The sequence below is a fragment of the Protomyctophum parallelum genome (genome assembly GCF_964188405.1).
Source record: "Protomyctophum parallelum genome assembly, chromosome: 15".
Classification (NCBI taxonomy): Eukaryota; Metazoa; Chordata; class Actinopteri; order Myctophiformes; family Myctophidae; genus Protomyctophum; species Protomyctophum parallelum.
This window is the reverse complement of record NC_139710.1, coordinates 5375626-5400590: the sequence shown is the minus strand read 5'-3', so window position 1 is coordinate 5400590 and position 24965 is coordinate 5375626. Positions and strand designations below refer to the sequence as shown.

At 41.1% G+C, this 24965-nt stretch overlaps 2 protein-coding genes across 3 annotated transcripts in view; both read right to left on the bottom strand.

Moving 5' to 3' along the window:
* Positions 1-1826: 1826 nt before the first annotated feature.
* ch25hl3 (cholesterol 25-hydroxylase like 3) lies at positions 1827-4037 on the bottom strand. Its single transcript, XM_083783262.1, has 2 exons — positions 3588-4037; positions 1827-2241 (listed from the first exon to the last, which is right to left on the bottom strand). The coding sequence occupies exons 1-2, from the start codon at positions 4028-4030 to the stop codon at positions 1884-1886; spliced, it is 801 nt and encodes a 266-aa protein (XP_083639388.1). The 5' UTR covers positions 4031-4037; the 3' UTR covers positions 1827-1883.
* Positions 4038-6796: 2759 nt separating this feature from the next.
* erlin2 (ER lipid raft associated 2) overlaps positions 6797-24965 on the bottom strand; it is an 18401-nt gene continuing 232 nt past the window's right edge. Inside the window, exons 1-12 of one of the 2 annotated variants that reach the window (XM_083784767.1) lie at positions 24736-24807; positions 22704-22811; positions 19361-19442; positions 18626-18672; positions 17882-17943; positions 17503-17628; positions 16721-16794; positions 15898-15956; positions 13149-13240; positions 12021-12110; positions 10466-10545; positions 6797-9832 (exon numbers count right to left, since the gene is read on the bottom strand). In XM_083784767.1, coding sequence (XP_083640893.1) covers positions 9662-9832; positions 10466-10545; positions 12021-12110; positions 13149-13240; positions 15898-15956; positions 16721-16794; positions 17503-17628; positions 17882-17943; positions 18626-18672; positions 19361-19442; positions 22704-22810 — 990 coding nt within the window. In that variant the 5' untranslated portion in view covers position 22811; positions 24736-24807 and the 3' untranslated portion in view covers positions 6797-9661. Of the gene's footprint in view, positions 9833-10465; positions 10546-12020; positions 12111-13148; positions 13241-15897; positions 15957-16720; positions 16795-17502; positions 17629-17881; positions 17944-18625; positions 18673-19360; positions 19443-22703; positions 22812-24735; positions 24808-24965 lie in introns of those variants that run through there. The other variant, XM_083784768.1, reaches the window with a different exon arrangement.

Here is a 24965-nt window from a genome sequence, read left to right as displayed (position 1 = left end):
AATGTGGAACGCCCTACCAACAGTCATTAGACATGTGAATCCCTTGACTCCTTCAAAACCGCTCTCAAAGGGCACCTACGGATGGCTGCAATTCGAAACTGGCCTCTGTAAAATCGGAATCCCCCACCCCCATTTCCCCTCACTGTATAATGTATCTTTTCCCTTTTTTGCTTCCTATATGATGAATTCCTGTTCTGTTCTTTAGCTACATAGAAATGTCTATTTGTATGTCTCTAAATGTTTGTATGTCTCTAAATGTTTTGATGAATTGAACAATGTGGACCCTGTTGTAAACAAGTGTAATGCTTAATTGGGTCGTCCACTCACAGTTAACAGTCTTTGTATTGAGTTTGTGCTTAAAATGTACTGTAAATTCTACAAACTGTTAATAAATATTTCTATCAATCAATCAAAGGCCAGGGGGGCAGTCAGACAGATATTTTGTGAAGCCACTGAGGAAATCGGGATTTCCTGACAGTTCATATAATGGCCTGTTGTGGCGCTGTCATTGGACCCAGAAAAACCCATAGCCCCATAGAAGTCCATGTATTTGGGCCCAACTTCACCTAGACTGTATTACCTTAATAAACATGGTCATGAATACTTTCTGCTTCCAGTCACTAGTTTAAAGTCTAATTTCTAATGTCATAATATTCTTTTTGGAAAATTATGGTCCCATTTATTAAAAAAATTACCATAAAGTCACGCATCTGAGGGGCGTGGCTACCGTTACAGTCTATGATCGGGATTCCCCTCTCGATTCTCACTCGAGTCAAAATAAAAACCAACGGAGAAGAAGGGGGGAAGTCCCGCCTCGTTGTCTGGGCCAGCCAATGGCCAGCTGGGCTAAAACGGATCTAGAAAGATGGCGACTTACAATACAAGGACTGACAGGCCTCATTTTACGTTCATGTTAGACCCGGAGAACCCTTTGTCCATATTTTTTACAGTCTATGGTTGAGGCATTAACTTTGGTTTGACTCGGTTCCACAGATAAATATTATGAAAATAGCAGATCTACAAGCTCATCACAAATCTTGACATCTTTCTTAGATTATGACAATTGACAATTTGGCCATGCACTTGTCCAGTTTTTATAGTATGTTGTTTACTTTTGATGCCGTAGTGGTCTTTTTTTTCTTCTTTTTTTTTTCAGGTTTGATTGATTGAATAGTTTATTGAACATTAATGTAAAAAGAGCAACACAGTACAGTCAAACACTCAGTTCAAAAGAGATAGCACCAAAAAAAGTCCTTGCGGTCTTGTTTCCATTTAGGCAATCAATCCATAGACTTCATAGGTATTAAAAGGTCCTAAAATAGTCACTTCACTGTCATCTGAGACCCACAGGTTGAGAACCACTGGATTAGTCCACATGTGGGATCAGCCCCATCACCCCATGAATTGGCCGATCAGTCTGAAACGGACTGCCTTCGGGGAAACAACAGCACTTTGTGAAGCGGACGCTCGATTCCTCCTCCCAAACAAACAACTTCCAACCCCAACCAGTGAATGTTTGAATTAAACAAGTTAAAAGATCCTTTGGGAATCTTCCTTTATTTTATTTATTGAGTCTTTATTTAGTTTGTTTTCTGTTAGTTAGCCTAACGTTTGTGCCTTTTCAAATTCAATTAATTTCTGTAAATATAATTCTGATTGTTAATAAATGTCCTTATTTATGCAAAAGCTGTTGTCCTCCTTTGATTATGTTATCATTCTTTGCCCTAGACAAAAGAGAGTTAACAATTAGAAATTCTGAATTGATTAGTAACAGTAGCCTATACAAAAACAACTACGTTAAATCATCAATCCCTGAAATGCACATACTGTGGAACATTGTTCCAAATGAAGAATAAGTGTCTTCAAAAGATTCTGTGGCGCTGTCACCCGCCTTCAATATGTGTGCCAAAGACGTGATCCCAGTGTGTGAAGTAGGGGGCGTAGTTTCCCCTGTAAAGGCGGTGGTGGGCCTGGTGGTAGGGGGCACCTCCCAGGCAGGGCAACAGTCTGTGCAGGCTCCAGGGCAGGTCGTATCCACAGTGGTCCTCCACTGCTAGCCAACTGTTGATGAGGTGGAATAGCACCTCACTAAGTGGGTGGCTGCCGACCACCCAGGCGCTGCTCAGGGCCAACAACAGCAGGGATAGAAGCTCAGCAGAGCTGGCATCCTGCGCTGCAAGTGCGAATGGTATTTGGTTGTGATGGTGCACTTGGTGGATGTTCTGGTACAGCCACTGAATCCTGGTGATGGACAGAAATGCATTTTGTTTTTAACATTTACATCTTTGCATCTTGTAAAGTAAGAGTGATTGCACATTATTAGACGTGTAAAATGCAGTCAATCTATAATGCCCTATAAAGCCAAAGTGCAAAACTACGAAAATCACTGATAAAGGGGTTTAAAAGGGTTTCATCTGGTCAGCCAAACGAGATATATCACTGTATCTGTTCTTGAGGTAATTGTTTATCCCCAAAATCACGAAGGCTATTTTGAGCTTTGGGATACACAAATAAAATGGTGTGTCCAAAAACGTAGTTACTGCATGCACTTTGGCTTTGTAGGGCAGTATTGGCTACTATGTAGCCTCGGTACCAGGCTTTCATTTTTGTTTGTGCAAAAATTTAAAGCCTGGAGGAACGCATTGGCCGCTCTGGTCTAAAAGTGGGAGTCAACCCTTCCGGGTTGGCGTCGCTCCAAATTATGTGACGTAGCGAGAGGAGGGGCCGGGGGTGACGGACAGATCGATGAGATCCAATCAGGGCGTGCGCAAATCTCAGCCGCGACCCGCCCCTCTCAAGGGGCCAGCTAGGCACTGGGCCCTAGTGGTAAGAGGAAGGACTGCAGGCGGACCTGTGGATTCTTGACCCGTGCAACGGAGCGCCCAATGTTAAAGCCCAGCTGCACTTCCGCATTTGGGCACCAAAATTTGGTGCCACATTGCGGAGGCGCACGATTTTGTTGGCTTCCTTCCTTTCAATGCCTGGAAATGTACCATTGTTTTGTCTGTAACTATTTGATCTAAGGGGGCAAAGAGGTTGATTTAGGGGGGCAAACACCCCCTTTGCCGACCCGTGGCGCCGGGCCTGCCGCCAGGCCTTGAGGCAGTAAATGTTAAGATTATGTTATAATTCGAAACAACACAGAGCCAAGAAACACTCCTACATAGGGGGCACCACAAATGCTACAAATGTCACTGTTTGCTGCAGAAACATGAAACACCAAAGTGCGTAAAGTTGCACTGCATGCCATAGAAATGCAGCATGCTATCCCCCAACGTCCTTTGCGCACAGATGCGGCAGAAACCCAGACTTAAGTTTACACAGCCCTGCTGCCCTGGCTATAGGCCCATCCATCCTTGCGGAGATATGAGTTCCTCCAAAAGAGAGGAGAGAGCACTATTCTAGTTTATATTGTAGTGTAGGCATTAATTGAGTTCAGACTCTTATCCAAAGTGACTTTAATAGTAGGCCTATACACAGCACAATAGCCACACTAAATGGCCCACTTTCTACCCTAATTGAAATTAATTAAACACTAACAGTTACAGAGAACTTGGTAGTTCTATGCCTGCCCTGAGCATCCTCACCTGTGCATGGAATAATGCCAGAAATAGAAAAGCGTGTCAAATAAAAGAAGGCAAGCGAAGACTTCCACAAACAGCTGCCAACAGGACGGTGCCAGGTCCGGCAATTTGGGGCTCCGGGTGCTTTGAAAAAGAGCGGTGATGGGGAGAACAGCCTTTAGGTAATTAAAAAGTATCCTCCTAAAGCAGTCTAACCATCGCCTCATGATATGCGATGAGTTTCTGTTATCAGAAATTCTACACAAACGTATCCGCTGGCAGACGCATCCCAGGCTATCAAGCACGAAAAAGGGAGCGCAGAGGAGAATGTGTGTGAGGAAAGCGCCGACAGCGGGAAATAAAGGTGAGGAGAGGATCTTGTCATGTCCTCGTGTACGGTTCCAGAGTGCTTGAAGGACGAGTCCTTCCATCTGCACTGTTTCATATCGTCCACATGCTTGATTCATAGTCCCGGACTCCCGGTAGCGCCGTAGCGCTATCGCTGTCTTCTTTCTTCTTTCGTTCACCAATAGCTGGCCGTTGCCAGTTATTGTTTCTAGGGGTGTGTCTGTCTCGTGTGTTACTGTGATGTATATTGTCGTCGTCAGTCTTCTCTCTCTTTAAGTTGCTAAGAAAATATACTTCAACTGTTCATGCAGTTTCCCAACTTAGCCTACAAACTTTACTAGACTAGCAAAAAACAACAATAGCCACATATCTGATAATGATAATTAACCATTACAATTGATGGTCATTAAGTAGGATGTTTCATGCTATCTTTTTTCACTAGGCTATTATTTCTGTTAGCCTTCGGCCATCACAAGTTGTTTATGGACACGTTTGGAGACATGTGCATTATCGTAGGCCTACGCCTACTGCAACTGAATAAATAGTCGTGGGGTGGGCCTACATGTAGACGACGTAGACATATGACATGGAATAGTCTATCTAAGCTATTGTAGGCCTATTCTGAAACTAGCCCTGGTCCAAGGCTTACAGCGAGCCTCGATCTCTGGTGACGCACATAGTGGCAGCAGGGCTCAGGTTTACCCCCCATCTGACCTAACAATCTTGTTCCCTGTGTTCAATGACAATAACGTTCCTTTCCTTTCCTTGTAGCTGGTCCAGATCCAGGAGAGCCACCTGCCCCTTCCACCTGCCTCTCCACGCCAAATCCCAAGCATTCATCGAATGAAGAATCTGGTTCTTCTGCTCCCTTGGTTTATGTGTCTCCAGAAGCCATTCTTCCCTTGCCAAAAGGCACAAAAAGAAAGAGCAGAATTGTAAGAAAGAAAGCGAAAACAAGAATGTGACCGATGGCAGCCCTATTTGAATTACATGGAGACTTTGTCCTTACCTGTATCAGTATTGTTATAGCTATCTCAGTCTGGATCGACTGCTACCGGAAACAAAATTCTAGTGTATAGTAGATTTGTCTCTTGTTTTGTTTTGTTTTGTTTAGTTTTTTGTTTGTTTTTCACGTTTTTTGTATAATATTATTATTGTTATTATGCTTTAACTGTGTTGTATTCTATGTATGTGGGGAGGGGGGAGGGCTGTGGACGGGTGTTTTGTGTATTTTGTGAAAAATTGAAAATAAAAAACAGAATATTCAAAAAAAAAAAAAAGAATGTGACCGACACACCTGAGAAGATGGCCTTGGAGAAGGCTCACAAAGAAAAAGAAGATAAAAAGGCTGAACAGGAAAAGAAAAAGAATGAAAGAGAGAAGAAAGGGGCTCTGAAAGCTGCAAATCAAACCAAAAATGTTGTAGGTGATGCGAGATCAGTGCAAGGTTTCTAAAGAAAAGTAGTAAGAGGTCTGCTGATGGAAAGCCCATCTTCACATTTAGAGAGAATGATGAAGGAGTCATCCCTAGAAGTGATGTGCTCAAGAAACTACCCACACCACAGAAACTTGGTGGTACGGCCAGAAGGGAGCATAAATTTATATTCCCTTCTGGCGTTGAGAAGTGGAATGTCCAGTAGGCCGAGAATTGCAGATGGTGCTCATTTTGGAATTTAATTTTGTGTTATTTATTTTATTTATTTTAATTTTGTTTTATTTTGTGTGTTTTGTGTTTAATTTTGTTTAAGTAAATTGGACTTCTGGTAAGCATTTTTCTGTTGTTTAAACTTTAAATAAATGTTAAATAAGTAATTTTGTATTGAGTTTGTCTTGCTTTTATATAGCATTACCGCTGGTGAGATTAAAATGATTTGTTTCACTTCAATTATCAATGGCACAATTTACCCCAGCGTATTCTCTCTAATGGCACATCTTACCCCACACCGGGGGTGAGTTGAGCTATATTTCTTAAACAGTTTATTTAAGATTCAAAGTGATTGTTCTCAGGGATGCACAACATTCTAAACTATATGTACATATTTTAGTTGGAGGCATTACTGTAATCCCCTTGCCTCAAAGACACTTTGAGGCCACTAAAAAGTGGCACTACTCACCCCGGTCTCCCCTACTTGTAAAACAAACTTCCCAAGTCAAAGAGTAGCCTATTTTTCTATCTTGATATTCTTCACTATATAGCCTACCTCAAATCTGTGCAAAACAGAGACCTATAGTTGAGAAGTCCATACAAAAATTATACATTTTAACATTTTCTGTTGGAGGATGTTGTGCATGACATTTCCCACTTGATATAAGGATGTTCCATGACAGATTTCAAACCTGTATGACTAGTTGTAATAATTTAACATTTGCCTTTACGTAATTCCACTATAGAAACATGTCCCAATGTGAGCCCAAATGAAATGTCTCAAGTGGGACTCACAGGAAATAATAGTGGAAAAGAAAGGTTGCGGAAGACATCCGGCTGGACCTGGCTCCCGGACTACATGACTCGCTTCTGTTTGATAACTGTACCTGGACCCAAAAGTGTAATTTTTGCTGCTGAGGTTGAGGGGGTTTCTCCTGTCTGTCTCCAGACAGAAAGTTATATGATATTAGGCAGAGATCATGGCTGGGGATTGTGAAATATAGCAAGCATCAGTAGTAATCTAATGTAACTCTGTATGACCATTTCAATTTCTTCAAAATGCTTACAATACAAAGTAAATGTATTTATGTCCGTTTACAGCGTAATATATTGCTTACAATTCTCAAACTAAGTTGTGTAAATTATGCACTGGATCGCATGGTCCCTTCTCGGAAGTTCTCGCCCTCAGGGCGTCTTACTGGTATTATAAAACTGAAATCTTAAATAATGCAACTACATCTCAAACAAAACAACTTTATTGTCTAAGGACAATATATTGATTGCACATTCATAACTGAAATGAGTGTGGGGGAAAGAAAAATCTCCCTTTCAACTCAGTCAGCCAAATGAACCTGAGCAATTCAAATAAAAAAACATTCTTCCAGTAGTGAATCATTTCACAGGCTAATGGTCTAAAGTGATGGAAGACTTGCACACCACAAACGGATGACTCTTTGGATGACTGACAGAAAAATAATAGTGTTTCTTTATATTTTACATGATCAACCACATGCTAAAGTGCACTGATAGGAGGGAAAACATTTAGATTAGACATCAGAGACGTATCATATAGATACTGTATGGCACTGACGATTGCATGGTCTGTCCTCTTATCACTAATTCATTGAGCACGTGGTTGGGCATGTAAAATATAAAGAAAAAAGGTTTATTTTTCAAGTCTCTGGGAGTGGTATGAGTCTTTCACCACTAAGTGTTTGAGACGACAGCACCCACAATAAACCTTATATTAAAGACAAAGAAATGTGCAACAGTCTACCCTGCACTTACAAGCTAATGATCTACATCCTTAGCTAGAAACAGCCAGTGAAGTGACCAGAAGAGCTCCATGAATGCACAACAAGGCAATCGAAATGTCCAGCAAAAGCTAAATAAAATATCATTTGACATATGGCAATAGATTGGAGAAAAGAAATGGAAGAAAATAGAGGAAAAAAACATTTATGGAAGTAGTCTTCTTATTAAAGTGACAAAAAAATGCATCATTCCCATCAGTCATTTGCAAGCTTACTTCTAGCTGTTGATTATCTCCATTCAACACATTCAGTTCTTAAACACGCTTGCAACTTGTTTGGTCTTAAAAGAAAATGATCAGTTTCATTTAAACTATAGGACAGCAAAAATGTAGACTTTAAATCAGGCCGTTAAGAAAACACAGCAGACATGTTCTTTGGAAAATAGTAATTAACATGCCCTTTAGAATGAAGGTTGCACATTAAACATTAAACTGATATCACTAAACAAAAGTTTAGATGGTTTACACTGTATAAAATTGAAATGTTTCAATAGACTTTGAAAGCCTGTATAAATTATACAGGCTTTCAAAGTCTGTATTAAAACATTTCAATTTATTTTGAGATGCATAGTTTTTTTTTTTCCCCCAGCACCTCCGTGTCAGTCAAGTATTTGTTCAATTCACAACTTAAATATGGAACAAAACAAATATGGAATTAGGCCTTTTTTTGTACAACTTTTCTAGCAAAATTCAAGCATGTTCCTGATCTGGAAAATAACAAAACATGCACAAACCCCCTGTCCAAGAAATATTAAATTGAAAAGCAAACGGACCACTTGAACAGATGGTTTCGGTCCCAGATTGATGCGTTTTAGCTGAAACTGTTTTTTTTTTAATTCTGTGAGTGCTGGTATTCTGTTTTACTACCATAGAAAACATGTTTATTTTGCACATACAGTAGATTTTACCTAGATCTTACTTCATAAACAATGCTGACAGATAAATCCCTCAATGGATGTTTAAAAAGACAAGAGTAAAACTATTCTCATTTTACTCATTTTTAAATTTCAGTGCAATTCTTGTACATTTTAGTAGCCTGGCTGCCAGACTGATCACGTGGCATTCACTCACAAGTTCCTCCACCAACACCATGGAGGAACACACATGATCAGTCTGGCAATGCCAACCTAACATTTCAGAGCAACACACAATATAGGCTGGTGAATGTTCTTAAGGAAAACATTTTGACATTCATTTTCAGTTGGTCTCCGATTTCCTCACCATTTTCAGTTGGTCTCCGATTTCCTCATCATTTTCAGTTGGTCTCCGATTTCCTCATCATTTTCAGTTGGTCTCCGATTTCCTCACCATTTTCAGTTGGTCTCCGATTTCCTCATCATTTTCAGTTGGTCTCTGATTTCCTCACCATTTTCAGTTGGTCTCCGATTTCCTCATCATTTTCAGTTGGTCTCCGATTTCCTCACCATTTTCAGTTGGTCTCCGATTTCCTCATCATTTTCAGTTGGTCTCTGATTTCCTCATTGACTAGTACCACACAATAACATCTGAGCTTAATTTCCCTACAGTATCAAACTTACGCCATGGATCTGATCCCCTCTCCCGTATCCTCTATGCCCTTCCCTTAACATTTAAGATCTACAATTCTACATGGAGAATGTAGTAGCATTTATATCCATTTTTTAAACTGGGCCAAACTGTCAGTAATTTCGATATGAGAGACAACTGTCAGTAGACTTTCGATACTCTTATAGCTGTGTGAAATGTAATCAACAGAAGAAAGTGATGTGCAAAATCCTCCAAAAGACAGCCAAAGACATTGGTATGGCATCACACTCTTAAAACAGTTCAGTATAGAATATATTCACTACAATGTTTAAATATCCCTTGTGCAATAAAGACATTACAGAACAAACAAATTAAACGGAGCAGTGACATTACATACAAGCGACAACACCTTGCTTTCAACATCCATTGATATTTGTTCACAGTACAATATACTTTCTGGTCAGTACAGGCAGAGGAGCTTGCCTCGTGGGGTGCGAGTGTTACTGCCTGCTGGTCCATCTGCCAGGGGTGATGGTACTGTGACTTTGATTCAGAAGAAGAGGATAAGACTCAACTGCGAGTCATATATTTTACAATGTTTGATTCCATTCAGGACAGAAGTTCACAGAAACACTGTAACTGTAACTGAGGTAAACATTGTAAAAATATAACTGTTGAAGACAATCCAATTTAATTTGAATAGGCATAGAATTATGTGCTGAATAGTCAGAGTACAGTGGTGTATCTAAGCAGATTGTCCTGTGGGTCATCCCACACCCTTCCCCTTTATTCCACGTCCTCACCCAGGATGTCCATGGCTGCAGATACCTTGATGGCTGAGCCAGAGGATCCGGACTCCACAAACATTTGGGGGATGTCGTTACCAAAGTAGATTTTACTGTTGGCTGAGATGGCCTTGAACTTCATCAGCTGCAGATACTCTGGTGTTAGTTTCATCTGCAGGCGGAGAAAAAATGTTTACTCAATATTGCTAATAGTGAATAAATCTGAGGGGGCACAGTGGCGCAGTCGGTAGCACTGTCTCCTCACAGCTAGAAGGTCCTGCAATTTTGACACTGACGAAGGCCTGCGCTCCGAAACGCGTTTGTCTGTCTGGTATGACTGCTGCTGCGGAGCACTATCTTTATTAATAAAGACTCGTACTCGACTGGAAGCTCGGTTCCCAAACCTTTTTGGCCATGCACCCCCTGTTACCTCCCGACCTAGCTGACGCACCCCCCACATGGAAATGTAAATTGCATAAGCTAGATAGACATATATTTCCTATATGCATATAAATATGAACCTGAATATGGCATATATATGCAGGATAGGCTATATTCTGCATTATACTTGCCATATATTGACATATGTTCATTTTAAAATAAACACCATTGCACCACCATTAGCCTTTTCATTGTCGCGCACCCCCTAGAAGGCGCTCGTGCACCACAAGGGGTGCACACACCACAGTTTGGGAACCACTGAGCTAGATGATCAATTTGGGTAAACTATGCAAGACATAAGGATTTCTGTGTGTGTTATGATGTGTGACATGTGTCACTGCATCAGTATATTATAATCTCTCACCTTATTGGCAGTAGCTACTTTGTGTGCTGTGTAGAATTCTGCATCTGCCCTGGCCTTCATCCTGGCAAGGAAAGCACCATCTACAAATAGAGACAGTCAGAGATGTTGTCAATTATGAGAAGGAAAGAAAAAAACCAATTACCTAAAACAATTGTCTCCATCTGTATGTGTGTCAGTCACAAAGGGCTCTTTTGCAGGGACAGTTTGCTCCCATACTCATGCGCATCATCTTTTTACACTGTGGGCAAAGACTAAGTTGTTTGTGAGCAGGATTTGTCTAATAATTATTGACAGTATGCTTGTCTGTTCCTTTAAAAGTAGGCCGATGACAAACTAGAAAAAGTGCTCCCCGGAGCACAGGTCTCCGCCAGGTCACGTAGGTAATTGTGGGTCCAAGCAATGCTTGGAATCTACCAATCAGGATGGAATATGATAAGTCTAGATCACTTGACTATAGAGACAGTGTACCGTGCTGTTTGGACAAAATTATAATTCATATAAAAAAAATTCTTGCAAAATTCTGCTTCATGTTGGTGCTATATTGGGGCACTTGTAAAAAGGTGGCATTTGCTCCTCAATGTAGTGCGAATGTACGATTGTGCGTGCAAAATCTCACCGCAATCGGACACTGTGTTCATGATTTGCGGCACTTTGTTCAAAACGGACCACTCCTGCATATTTTTAGATGTCAATCTATTTGTGTGAAATTTTGATATAAGTCTTCGCCATGCCTGTCAGCCTGGCGGAGACAACTACCGTATGCTGCTACATGCTTGATGTTATGAAACAGAAATGTAACAGTGCCTCCCTCAAACTACACCAACAACAAAATGTATATATTTTTAAACATGAGTTAACATACCCCATGAAAGTCTTAATGTCCAATAGTTTTACTCTGTTACTTTAAATGGGTATTTGATGATCTGTTTTGATCCCAGTTTTTAACACGATGGACGCTAGATCGCCTCGCAACCCGTCAAATGATGGGTTAAGATTTAACCCCGGAGGTCGCCAAACCCGTCAGATGGCGTGTAGTAAGGGTGATATTAGTACCATGCAGCCGAAGCTCAACACTAACCTTCCGTGCTGCCCAGGCTGCTAGACAGCACCCACGTTCTTCCCATCGTGAGGAACAATGCACGCACCTCCCATAAGGATCCACTCATTGTCGTTTCTTTGTTGCTTGTTTTCTCCGAAAAGTACTCCAAAGTTGTTGTTTTAGTCCAAAACGCCCAGCGTTCAGATGTAAACAGTGATTTCTAATCCCATCGCGCCAGCCATGTTACTGCTTGTGGTGAAACCTGAGACATGTAGATTGCTGTTCGAAAAAGGTTTTGCGCCTCTACTCGTTGTATTGGGCTGTATTTACGGTAATAGAATGGCGCCTATTTTGGGGATATTGCTTGCTCCCTGCAGTCATTTCAAATGGCCAGCAGGAGGCGCTGAAAGTGTTAAAGCTGAGAGCTCAAAATAATTGTGGACTGAGATCTGACATTTTATTCAGTTGGTAATTGACACAATCAATATAACATGACTAAAATCAGAGTCTACCAACCTTCAATTTGAGAGATCTTTTTCTCCGTCTCCTTTTCCATGACTTTCTGTCCATACTTGATCTCAGCCACTTGGGCCACCTTCTCAGCCTCTATAACAAAGAGAAGAATACAACTTTCAAATGTGGCATAACATAATCAGGTGCAGGTTTTCCAGGCCCAGACCCATTTTATTGAACAGTGTCTTATTAGTGTCAGATAAGAAAGAATGCCTTTTTGAGGGATTTCGATTGGCCGGCTATGTGTGTTTGTGTGTACCGCATAGTGATGATTTGATCTGATGATTTGAGCATGGAATGTGATGTATGATGATGTATGACGATAAGAGCAGCCCTCACTTCACACAAGTGTGATTTTTATATAACATCCAACATGATCTTACTGCGTTTTATATTAAGTTAAAGGGGTTAGGTAGGGGTTTATATTAAGTTAAAGTGGTTAGGTACATTTCCATTCAACATATTCCCTGTACACCCGAGCTCCTTTGTTGGAGGCCCCTCCAATGCATGCCTTTTGAAGATTACATCATATGGCAGCCAAGTTCTATGTGATTTTTAATGTTTGTTTAGAGCACTTGTGACAAAAAATGTTTGCCAGCCAAGTCTATTGACTTTAATGTTTGTTTAGGGCACTAATTGACAACGTAAGACATCATGGGGCCGATTTAATTACAGTAGGCGCACCTGACTTCACACACTACACTACACTAAATCCCTTAGTTAAAAATAGATCTAGGGCCCAGGCCGTAGCGTAACGGTCTGGGCACCGGACTGGTAATCCAGTCGCAGTGTGCCGCGGGTTCGACTCCCGGACCCGACACGGCCTTTACCGCATGTCATCCCCCCATCTCTCTCCCGTTTCCTGTCAGCCTACTATCTGTCCCTTAAAAAATCAATAAAAGGCGTAAGCCGCAAAAAAAATATCTTAAAAAAAAGAAAAAAAAAAAAGATCTAGAACATATCTCGTGTTGCGTATGAGCTTGTAGATCTAGCCTACTATTCAACTAATATTCGCCTGTTTTCTCATAACTGCGGAGCACTACATGTATATGTTAAACGCCCATCCCTAGTGTGTGTGTGTGATATTAACGTATTAACGTATTGTCAAACATGTGTTTCATCTTCTCTCACCAATCACAGCTTTTATCCTCTCCGTCTCTGCCTCCTTCTCCACAACCTTCTGGGTCTGTGCTGTAATCAGCAACTTGGTCTTCTCACTCTCCCTGTAACACACACACACACACACGCCCTCATTTATCAACTCGGCGTACACCAAAATATGGGTGCACGCCGGAATCACCGCAATTCGGCATTTACCATTTCCGCTAAACCTTGAACTTGAACGTGTGCCAGGACAAAAATCACGTCAGCTGTCGTAGGCTTTGTCCTAAACTGTTTTTCTGTCGTACACAAGCGGAGCAGCATTGTCAACTGAACTGCTGACATGCTGTCACAGGCATCTAAACATATGTTTTCACTCCTAAAAGTGTGCAAGGAATTAAAAACAATGTTGCAAGTTAGATGCTTAAGCCATTTAAACAGTGTTTTGCATGAGCGCATGCCAACGGGTTGATTGCAACACGTTGTTTGCAATCTACAGCCATGTCTTTCTCACGTTACGTCTCGTCCAGCAAGTCAAGCGGGGGAAACTTCTTTATTGGCTTTTTGCATCATGTAACCATGGTTTCCATACGTTGTTTGGTCGTATTGCAGTTCTTCATGTCGCAAAAACGAGGGCAAGGCTTGATTTCATCCAGATTGATTTCAGCCGTCACATTTATCACTGCTAGGAATGAAATTAAGGAAGGATCAGCTGTTTGCGATCACTTTATAAATGCTATGGCGACTACAAAACCTACACTCGAATTTGGGGCAGATTTTACACTCAATTGATAAATGAGGGCCATAGTGTCTGAAGCTGTAGTATGTGCTATTAATTATATTGCTCTTTAATACAGGGGTTTTCAACTGATTGTGAACCAGGGACCACCACCCTGAGTAAGAGTCAACCTGGGGACCACTGATGTGCTGGTTGGGGTCAGGATATGTGTCCTGAGATTAGTTAAAGGTGGGTTGAGGATTGAGATTGCTTGAATATGCTAGTGGTCCAGAGCTTTAAGTAAAAAAAAGGTTGAGAACCAACCACTGATCTATTCCTCTTACTTTATCAAACCTTCCATGACCTGGCTGATTCTACAAATATAGTTTTCTGAAAAACATTTGTTGCTATGTTGGCAAACAGTGCTCAAACTTTTTCACATAATGAACACCCCAAAAATGTATGTCTTTGGCCTCTACCCCATCTGAATATAACTGTATTTTGTTCCATGGACCCCCCAGAAGCAAAGACTTGAGTTAAAAATGTTCAATGAGCCACAAATGGACCGTGGCTGATACATAAAGCTAGATCTGGCTTAATATCTAAGCTGTCTATCTATGCAAAGTAAAGGAATACAAGGCAACGCTTGGCGCAAGGTAAGACAAAGCTTTATTTAACCTACTTGTAGGACTGTCTCTTTTGGAAAACTGCCGCTGTGCAGTTTTGGCCTAATGAAACACTATAGAGATGCACCCACCATGCAACTGTTTTGGGTGTTCAGGCTAATGTAGTCTTGTTGTTGATGATGATGTTGTGCCACCATGCAACTAGTCTTTTGGTTGTTAACCCATTCAGGACGGGAAGTTGGGAACACCTTTTGGTGTTTTAAGCATTATGTTATACTTGAGCTATTGAAAAATAGCAGGTCTACAAGCTCATAGCGCTATTTTTGAAAAGTCGTGAAAACGTGTGCAAATCTTTGAATATATATTCTTTCACAGCGAACGTTTTTAACTCAAATCTTTGCTTCTTGGGGGGTCCCTGGATCAACATATTTTGAGATGGGTCTGCGGCCACATATATATAATTTTGGGGGTCCTTGACATGAAAAAGGTTGAGCACCACTGACACCTTTTTTTTTTATCGGCCTCGGATCTAAATGGGTTTTAGTTTATTCTGAAACTGGCTTTTGATGTGAACATTGTCAATTTGTCATTATAGTCATACTTTAATTGACAGCCCTTAGCCCGATTCCCTTGCATTCCCTTGATACGGCTTACTCCTACAGTTATACAGAGAGCCCAGACGATCACGTGTCTCCCCGCTACATGTGATGCCAAGGACGCTTCTTTTCACCAGGCAGTTTCGCCGGTAGGACATAATACATAGCGGGGTACATGTTATCCCATTCTGAACGGGCACCCATTTTGGTGTTGGCATCATGTTATGCTTTACCTATTGAAAAATAGCAGATCTACAAGCTCATATCGCGCCACCGAGTGGCGCGATACGAGCTTGTAGGTCTGCTATTTTTGAAAAAAATCGAAGAACGACTGACATTTTTAGAATCTGATCTCAGGTCAGAATGGGTTAATCAGACCAGTGTGTGTCCGGCGGAAACCTCGTATGAATCTGATCTCAGGTCAGAATGGGTTATTCGTCCTAGTTCCACACCTCATTGAACAGGCCTTTCCTCTGCTTTTGTCACGACCCCCCGTTGGGGGAGGTGTGTGGGGAAAAGAAATGGGAATTGGCATAACGACCAAATTGGGAAAGAAAAAACAGGAACACAAATGGCACTGAGATAGTTTCATAAGCCAGTGTAGCACAATAATGTATAGTTTCTAAGGGTCTGGTTGGTCCAATAGATTGACCCTTGTTCGATAGGCTGACTGATCAGGTAGTTAATATCCTTTGGTTGCATGCTTTCACATCTTCATTATCGTTTGTACATAATAAGAACAACAATGTAATTCCCATGCACATTTTTATTCCCAGCTGAGTGGAATGTTGGTCACAGACAGAATGGGGTCAGAGAATATTCTTTTTCTGGGTACTTACATGATCTCATAGTTCCTGCGAATGCTCTCTGGGATGATGGGCTTTGTGACCCGGACCGCCTGTACAGACAGATAGAGGTGTTAACCCATTCTGACCTGAGATCAGATTCATACGAGGTTTCCACTGGACACGCACTGGTCTGATTAACCCATTCTGACCTGAGATCAGATTCTAAAAATGTCAGTCGTTCTTCGATTTTTCAAAAATAGCAGACCTACAAGCTCGTAGCGCGCCACTCGGTGGCGCGATATGAGCTTGTAGATCTGCTATTTTTCAATAGATAAAAGCATAACATGATGCTGACACCAAAATGGGTGCCCGTTCAGAATGGGTTAAGTTATTAATCATCTGTAAAGTAAACTCAGTCTGAGGCATTTATCATCACAATATGAACTCTGTCTATGTTGACCGTTAATGACCCATTCCGCCCCAAAATTATGTGTTTTGTTTATTCAAGCTTACCCATGAAAATCCTGGTATAAACTGCATATCTCCAAGCATTAATATTGAGATTTACAACTAAAATCTGTGTTCACGCTAACGCCTACTTAAAACAGGTTGACAAAGGGCACACAACTCAGACGAGGTGTGACAGTACACACCAAAGTAGTAGTACAATAGTGTACTGTGCAAAATGAAATAAACAGTATGTCTTATTTTCCTGAACCGATTATATGACAAAGCCAAGGGTTACAATTCACAATGATTAAAATATATTGTTTATTCATAAGAAAAGGGGCCTACTTTGTACTAGTGGTACAGCTTGCTATGCTAATGATGTTCCACCAAGTTTACATTAGCCAGAACTTGCGTTCTGCAATACCTGTATGATAAGACCAGGGGCCATGCATGTTAGATCCTCCTGTAGTGTTTTCTTCAGATTCTCATCGATCACGTCTGAGGGGAATAGTAAGATTGAGAGAATGATTAGTGAATGAAATGAGATAGTGCAAGAGTTTATTCCAAATTAGAATAACTGCTCAGCTGAAATATAGCCTCCCTCTAAAGTTCAGCACGGCTAAGTCAACCGTTTTGTTTTGAATTTTCTCAATTTTTTTGGCAAAACCCGTCATTTGTATTTTGCGTCAATACCAACCCCTAGTTGTGGTCTTGGCGTGTAGACTGTTTGTTGACAAACACATCTCCTTCGATACACATGGAGTCACCAGCCACTTCTTTTCGCTGGACAGTGATGAGTTTCACAGAGGGTGTAAACACACACGCAGAGGAAGATACAATCCCAGTTTAGGGAATGCCCCAATGTGTAGGAGATTCTAGTGCCGCAACAAACAACCACCCACCAACACCAGCAACTGAGTTTGTAGAGCACTTGGCAGAGGAATCGAAATGAGTCTCCATGATGTTGGGCAGGAACTTTAGCCCTGCGCCACCTGGATGCCCCTTAATCAGGTGGACTCTAGCGTCCCTATTCTGGGGTGAACATTCAGCGAAAATAGCATATCTATAAGCTCACAACAAAGCCAGCAGTAATCAATAGGAACAGGAGTTCCACCTAAGGAGGACCACCTTATCCCGCCTATATTTTCTCCCAGCACTTCTCTCTTGTATGACTATTTCACGTGGCATCAATCCTACTAGACTTACCAAATAAGCCAATGTAGACCTCCTGTAGCGAGTGTACGCTACAGAATTGATTGAGCTCATGATGCACTTTGTTAAATATCAAGGCTTTGTCATAGTCCGCTGTAAAGTTCTTTACTATGTCGTACACTGAAAAGAAGAGAAACAAATGCTTAGTTAGCGGTAAGTCATAAATCACAGTGCATGGCCATCTTCATTCCTGTTACAAAATGTGATTGGGTTGTTGTAATTTGTCTTTCATTGCCCAGACAAATTCAAATATTGTTTCACAATCATACTGAGCTAATTGCCCATATCGGTAGAATCAAAAACTAATAGAAAGTGATTTATGAAGAATACATAGTTTGATGTTCTTAGCCCTTCACATGGTATACGAGTTTACCTGCTGAAGGAACAAGAAAGTTCACCACTTCTATGCGGTCGAAGTAAATCATCACTCCCCCGCTGAGGAAAGAAAACGCATGTCCTTTGTGACACTTGTATTAAAAGCATCATTCAGTAGCATAAGTACGTTTTCAGGATGCGTGGTGTGCCCAGTGGCAAAGGGCCATTTACTCTTAACCCATTCTGACCTGAGATCAGATTCATACGAGGTTTCCGCCGGACACACACTGGTCTGATGAACCCATTCTGACCTGAGATCAGATTCTAAAAATGTCAGTCGCTCTTCGATTTTTCAAAAAAAAAAGCACACCTACAAGCTCGTATCGCGCCACTCGGTGGCGCGATATGAGCTTGTAGATCTGCTATTTTTCAATAGCTAAAGCATAACATGATCCCAACACCAAAATGGGTGCCCGGTCAGAATGGGTTAACTTAACAATATTACATGAAATGGTGATGATCATGCTGTACCGTTACTGCCACAGAGCCACAACAATGATGCGAGTCCTGTTAGTATCACATTTCTAACAACGTTAGTCGACAAAATGAATAACACCAAGGACTGTAGCTCCTTAACGTAGCATAGCAACGTAACAACTAGGCAGACTAGTGTCTCTGCTACCATAAACATGTGTTGATGCTTGAGATGATACCGTTTCTACCAATGGCGGAATGATATTTAGCGATATGGCATGTTTCAATTGTGCACATCTGGCACGTTATAGTGAAGAAGAAGCACTACCTTGTGCCACATGGTACATTCTTCACCTCATCAGTCTGCAGAGTTGTCTAAAAGATGAAGGGAGTAAGACTAATTCATTAATAATTTTACATTAGTAAATCATTACAAGTTAAAACTGTGATATTTAAATTTGAACGGTTCACAAAATACCGTGTTCCGTCTCTACTTTAGCTTTCCATTCAGAGGTACAATACTGTATAAACACAGATTGGCAATCTGCAAAGTGACTTGATGGTGCTTATTTGACTCAGATGAGGGCACAAATTTAACCAAATGGAACATTCTATTTATTCACTCTTCAGAGCTAAATCAACACTGAGGATTTTACAGTGTAGGCTGCAGAAGAAAAAACTAATTCTAATGGTGCACTTGCAAAGTCAGAATATTCAGTAGAAGGGATACAATTACCAATGTTGTGGGGTGTGACAAGTGACAAGTTTCTGTGCTTGTTAATGAGTTTTGTGATATTTTAAAGCTTTGTTTAAAATGCCATACCGTCAACTAAATGACACGTGCAATACAAGGAACTGTAATCAATTAGATATCTGGCACACAGATGAACATAGATGACACTGGCACCTCTGTCAGATGACATATAAGTAAATACTATTCAATAAATACTATTAGTAATTGCTATACAGCATTAGAATTGCATTGTTCAGTTAGTACTAGTGAGTGACCTTTTGTTAGTCCAGACAGAGTTCAATGGGGCTGCTAGAACCCAATCAGACTGACCTGAACAGATTTATAAATGGTGATAAAGGGAAGCATCAAGTGAAAGCCAGGTCCACTGGTGACTGTCAGGAGAGCTCCTCCCCTATATATATATATGTGAGAGAGAGAGAGAGAGAGAGAGAGAGAGAGAGACACACACACACAGAGAGAGACACACACACACACACACACACACACACACACACACAGAGACACACACACAATTTCAAATGTGGCAGGGAACACGCAGAGAAACAATGTGGATGGCCATGTTGACAGCATTGCCATATGGTTGGTTTTGTGGGAACATTTCATTGTGATATCCCATCTGTTCTGTGATTTACTCCACTGCACTGGTTGTCAACATGGGCTCCAGGAGACCCCAGGGGTCCTTTAGGGAGTTCCAGACCTAGGGTGATTGATAGTTAGGAACCACATGGACCTTTATGGGTCTGGAACTCTGAGAGTGTACAAATGGAAGCAGATGGACCCTTACACTCTCAGAGTAAAAAATAAAGTAATACTAAGGATAATAGATCAGGGTCCCAGAGATAAGATTTGTATCAAATTGGGGTCTGTGACCTAATCAAATTAGGGGTCCTTGAAATTAAAATGATTGACAATCACTGATGTTTACTGGATGTAGTGCATCATAGCTTTGGGGCAGATGTTCCTTATAGTCTACTCACCAATTGGTATTGTTATTGTATTTTATATCGTTTATTAGTCACCTTGATTGATTGAAATTTGTATTCACAGTATGGAGAATGGGTACATTTCAAACGAAAAGTACAGGTCAATACAAAAACTGCTACGAGGGTAAAACCAGAAAAAAGCCCAAGACTTGTTTACATCAGGGTCGTCCATTTTCAATTCATCAGAATATTTAAAGACGGACAAATATACACTGATCTTCTATGCAAAAAAAAATCATATATACCGTAAAAAAAAGTGAATAAAAAAGAAATCACACCCGTGTGAACTGAGTGGTGCAACTTCCCTCTCCCCCTCCTCTCTCTCTCTCTCTCATTAGCAGGCAACAGTGCAGCACTATCTCCCTCTCTGTTTCTGGCAAACAGCGCCCCTACTGGTACTAATAGTCATTCTCGTGCTCATGGCCACATAGGTGGGTGAACACGGACATTGCTGGTTGTAGGAGTGGTTGCACCACTCAAAAAAAGAGGGGATGGACTTTTTTACAGGGGCAAGTTTCGAATTGCAGCTGACCGTAAGTGCTCTTTGAGAGCGGTTTTGAAGGGATTCACATTTCTCAATGGCTGTTGGTAGGGCCTTCCACATTTTAGTTTCATAGGACCGAAATTAATTTAACCCCTTGTTGGAGCCGAATCTGGGTTAAACATGATTTGTCGAACTCCCTCTGGTGTTGTGATTAGAGCTGCCAACGAATATTCGTTTTCCGAATCCATTTCCGAATCCAAAAAAATAAATGAATAACCGAATATATCAAATTAAGGTCTGAATTAAAAATAAATAATAATAAAAAATATATTTTATTTATTATTATTATTAGTTTTTGCGAGACGGTGCCATGGGTAAGCGACGCGTTGTGACTTGTGACCTTGTAGATTAGTTATATTTGCCACGCGACACGCCGACACCGGCATACATTAAAGAATAAATCAGCTCTGATGCCTCGTACTCTTCCTAGCAGCGCAGCCTGCGTAGTGAGCACAGGGCGGGCGGGGCCGCGGGAGCCTTTTAGATTCTTTGCGCAGTGAGTGTAGGCTGCACAGAATGGTGAAATCTTCCGTCAACAGCGTATCTAGTGATCAGAATCTGGGTCGGTGTTGTTGACAGACGGGAGAATCATGAAGTGACTTTATCCTTCAGGAAATTATAAGAAGATAAATAAAATGCGTAAGGATGAAATGTGGTGCCGGGTCCGGCAGCAGCAGCAGCAATGCAGTGTTCTGTTCTGTGAATTCAATTAATACTGCCTCCGTGCCTCGTTTTGATAAGGCTGTGTGGTAGGATTGCTTTACTGGAGAAGGGAGAATGCATGCGTTGTGTTCCAACTTGTTTTTCAGCAGCACCAATGCGCCGAGAGAGAGTTGCGCCAGCAATTCGATCTTAAATGTTATGTCTCAGGTTGTATTGGTGTAAATATAATTATTAATAAATCCGAATGGCTCGAATTGAAATCCGAAATCCGAATGGGTCGAATTGCTCGAATCCACGTGGGTTTTTAAAACGAATATCCGAATCCAATTTTTGGACAATTACGGCAGCACTAGTTGTGATCATGGACTTTGTTGACATTAAGGCAGATCTGTCTCATCAGAACAGAACTTGTCATCATTGAAGGCAATCTCAATGCAGTGAGATATCGGAATGAGATTCTGGATCCAACTGTGATCCCAAATCTTCAGAATCTGGGACGTAACGCGATCCTCCAGGATGACAACGCTCGCCCCCACAGAGAAAGGATCATCACAGAGTAGGCCTACCTCGGAGAGGATGGAATGGCGTACCGTGAGTCCAGTCCTCAACCCAATTGAACAGTTGTGGGATCAGCTTGAGCGTGCTGTACGTGGAGTGACCAACAGAACGCATGTTGGCTGACTTGCTACAAATCCTGGTTGAGGGATGGGATGCCATCCCACAGCAAAATGTGGTTAGGTTGTTGACCAGCATTAGGAGGACGTGCCAAGTGATGTGGCTGTGCATGGATCTTCCAGAAGCTATTTGAGTTCCCTAACACCTCGGGCTCCATCTTGCGCCACCCTCATCCCTTATCCCTAAACTTATTTGCCATTCACTATTTTGAAAAACATTTTAAAATAGCCGATCTACATCCAGACATTGTGAGCTTGTAGATCAGCTATTTCAACTATTTTAAAAGGTTTTATAAAATAGTAAAAAATGGGAAATTAGTTTAGGGATAAGGGTTAAGGGGTGGCGCAAGATATAGCCCTGAGTACTAAAATGAATAGTGTAAAAATTGCCAATATGTGTTGTTTTTTCCTTAATACTGTGGGAGAGTGCAATCATCCAATCCGTGAAACAACTCAAAACAAGGCTGAATACAAACCATTTGCTGTTTTGGCACATTTGTGGAGGCGCCACACACACGTTTAGCCGTTCGTGGAATGAATCAGGCATTCCACGAATGCCTGATGCCCTTACAAGCTGTACCTCGTTGTAAAGGTGACTAATCAATAAATCAACGATACAAAATACAATATCAATATATTATTAAAGGGGGGGAATAATCTACAAAGGTTAACTTTCCTAAGTTTGTGTGAGGAGTTTAGTTGTACTATTGTACAGTTGCACTGTTTAGTGGTTTACCTTGAAGGCATTGCATGAGGCCTGAAGAAAACCTTTGAAGCTTTTCTCTCACCTGTAATAAACTCCTGTGTGTCCCTCCTCGATCTTGTGGACTGAAGCCAAAAGTGCTGCACCTGCTGCAGCTGCGATGATTGAGATAATGGCACCCCACTGTGCCATCCTGATGACATTTCAGAAGACAAATAATGTTATGAAGAGCTCATATCATAGTTTATTACAAACTAATCAATGTAATTAATTGTAAAAAAAAAAAAAGTAAAAAAGGTTAGTAAAGAGTGGTTCTCAAAAATAGCAGATATACAAGCAAAAAGCTTACAGCGCGTCACTTCAAGCCACACACATCTGCTATGAAATATCTTGACAAATGTTCTCTTCTGGGGTCCTTCTCAAGAACTACTGATTTAGAAGGCATTTATAGAATCGGCTTCAGGTATTAATGTGTTAATATAACAATAAATAAAAGTGCCTATGCATGGCATTCTTTGTGGTCCTTAAAGGACCACTTTAGTTTTTTTCAACCAAGGTTCATGTTTTAGGTTGTTATTAGAGAAAGTAAAAGGTGAGTGTAATTGTTTTTTCATTTGCTGCTTTCTTTCGTTTTAGGGATTTTAGCTGTTTTTGACAGAGGGGCGGGGGCATTCGAGCACGGGGCTAAATATGTATTTCTTTACAAAATTGTATGAAACAGAAAGGTCCTGACTGATTGTATTAAACGACGATAAACTCCCCAACATTGCCCCTGTACAGACAGCTTGGATTGTCCTCTTTGTCTCTGTCAAAACAAATCCTCTATTGAGATGTTATCAGCAACTTTCTGTCAATAAACTCTGTTTGAGCCGAGTGATGCATGACAGTATAGGATCATGCATGCCCAGTGATGCACGAAGACAAGTAGGCCTACTCACTCATTTTTTACTTAAATAAAAGTATCAACACTGCAATGTATACTGTAAGTACCAAAAGTAAAAGTACCAATTTCACAGGTTTCAATTTCAAATGTATAAAAATATTTTGAAAATAGCAGCTATACAAGCTTACAACACGTTATGAGCTTGTAGATTGGCAAAAAAGGGGGAAAAAGTAGTAACAAATGTTTTCAAATAATTGTATTGTAGTGGAGTAAAAGTACAATATTTCTTAGAAGTGAAAGTATTGAAATTTGGAAATACTCCACTAAAGTAAAAGAAGTACATCAAAATGAACTTATGTACAGTAGGCCTACATGCCTGTCATCACTGGACCAGGGTTAGGCTACACGAACACAGAATAATCATGATCATCATGAGTTTAGAAAGTTTCTCATAACATGTCAACTGTGTTTTTTCTTCTCCCAAACAAAGCCTTGGCAGAAACAAAGAGGACAATCCAAGCTGTCCACAGGTTTGTCCAACTAGAAGCTAGAAATGGAATCATCCATAGGCTAAGCACCCGGACCCGTACAGCACAGGTGCAGTATTGGTGATTGATTCCGATCTGTTTCATGAATGGGATGTCAATATAGGGTGTATAGCAAGTATTTAAGCTTTGAGACCCACGCCACCAGTGGGCTGAAATGCTCACTAGTTTATCGCCTTTGAACGGGCTTAGCCAGGCATGAGAGTGAGTGACCTTCTTCTCACAACTGTAAGAGGATTGGCCCACCAGAGTGTGTCCTTATCTCTCTAGTCCTCGTTCAATGTTTGGAGAACACACAGAAATTAAGCGGCCAAAAACACATGCTTCATTAGTTCATTTTCACTGCTGCAACAGTGTGCGATATGGCTTTTTTTTTTAACTTACAGTACAGTGTCAAATCCCGTTATTTATTTGACTCAGAACATCTATAATAATATTAATACTGATTTTATGTGTGTACCACTACCAGGCCGGGTAGTAGTAGTTATGTTTCTCTTTCTCTTACTACAGTTAGCTATGGCATTCAGGCAGCTAAACTGACAGTCAGGGCAACACTTGCGGCAAAGTTGGAAAACATCCTTGTACACCTTGCCTTCGATGGTCAAACAAACGTGATATTTAACTGCATGTAGCCTAAATGATTCGTTACAATTTACAAAAACAGTAATATTTTCGGTCAGTCGACCTACCTGTGTTTTCTTCAGACGCTCACACGACGGATAAATAAAGCAAACAGCCTCTAGTGAACGGTTAACTTCCGCGTTTTGCGTCCTACGTCACCACCAGGCCAACGTAAACGTGCTTGCTGCTTGGACGCAAAAAAGGGGTCAAATCAGCCCTCAACGGCTTCTCACAGAAATATGGGGAGGGGATGGGTATGGGGGAAAAGATACTCATGACATGGAAAGGCTATATTATT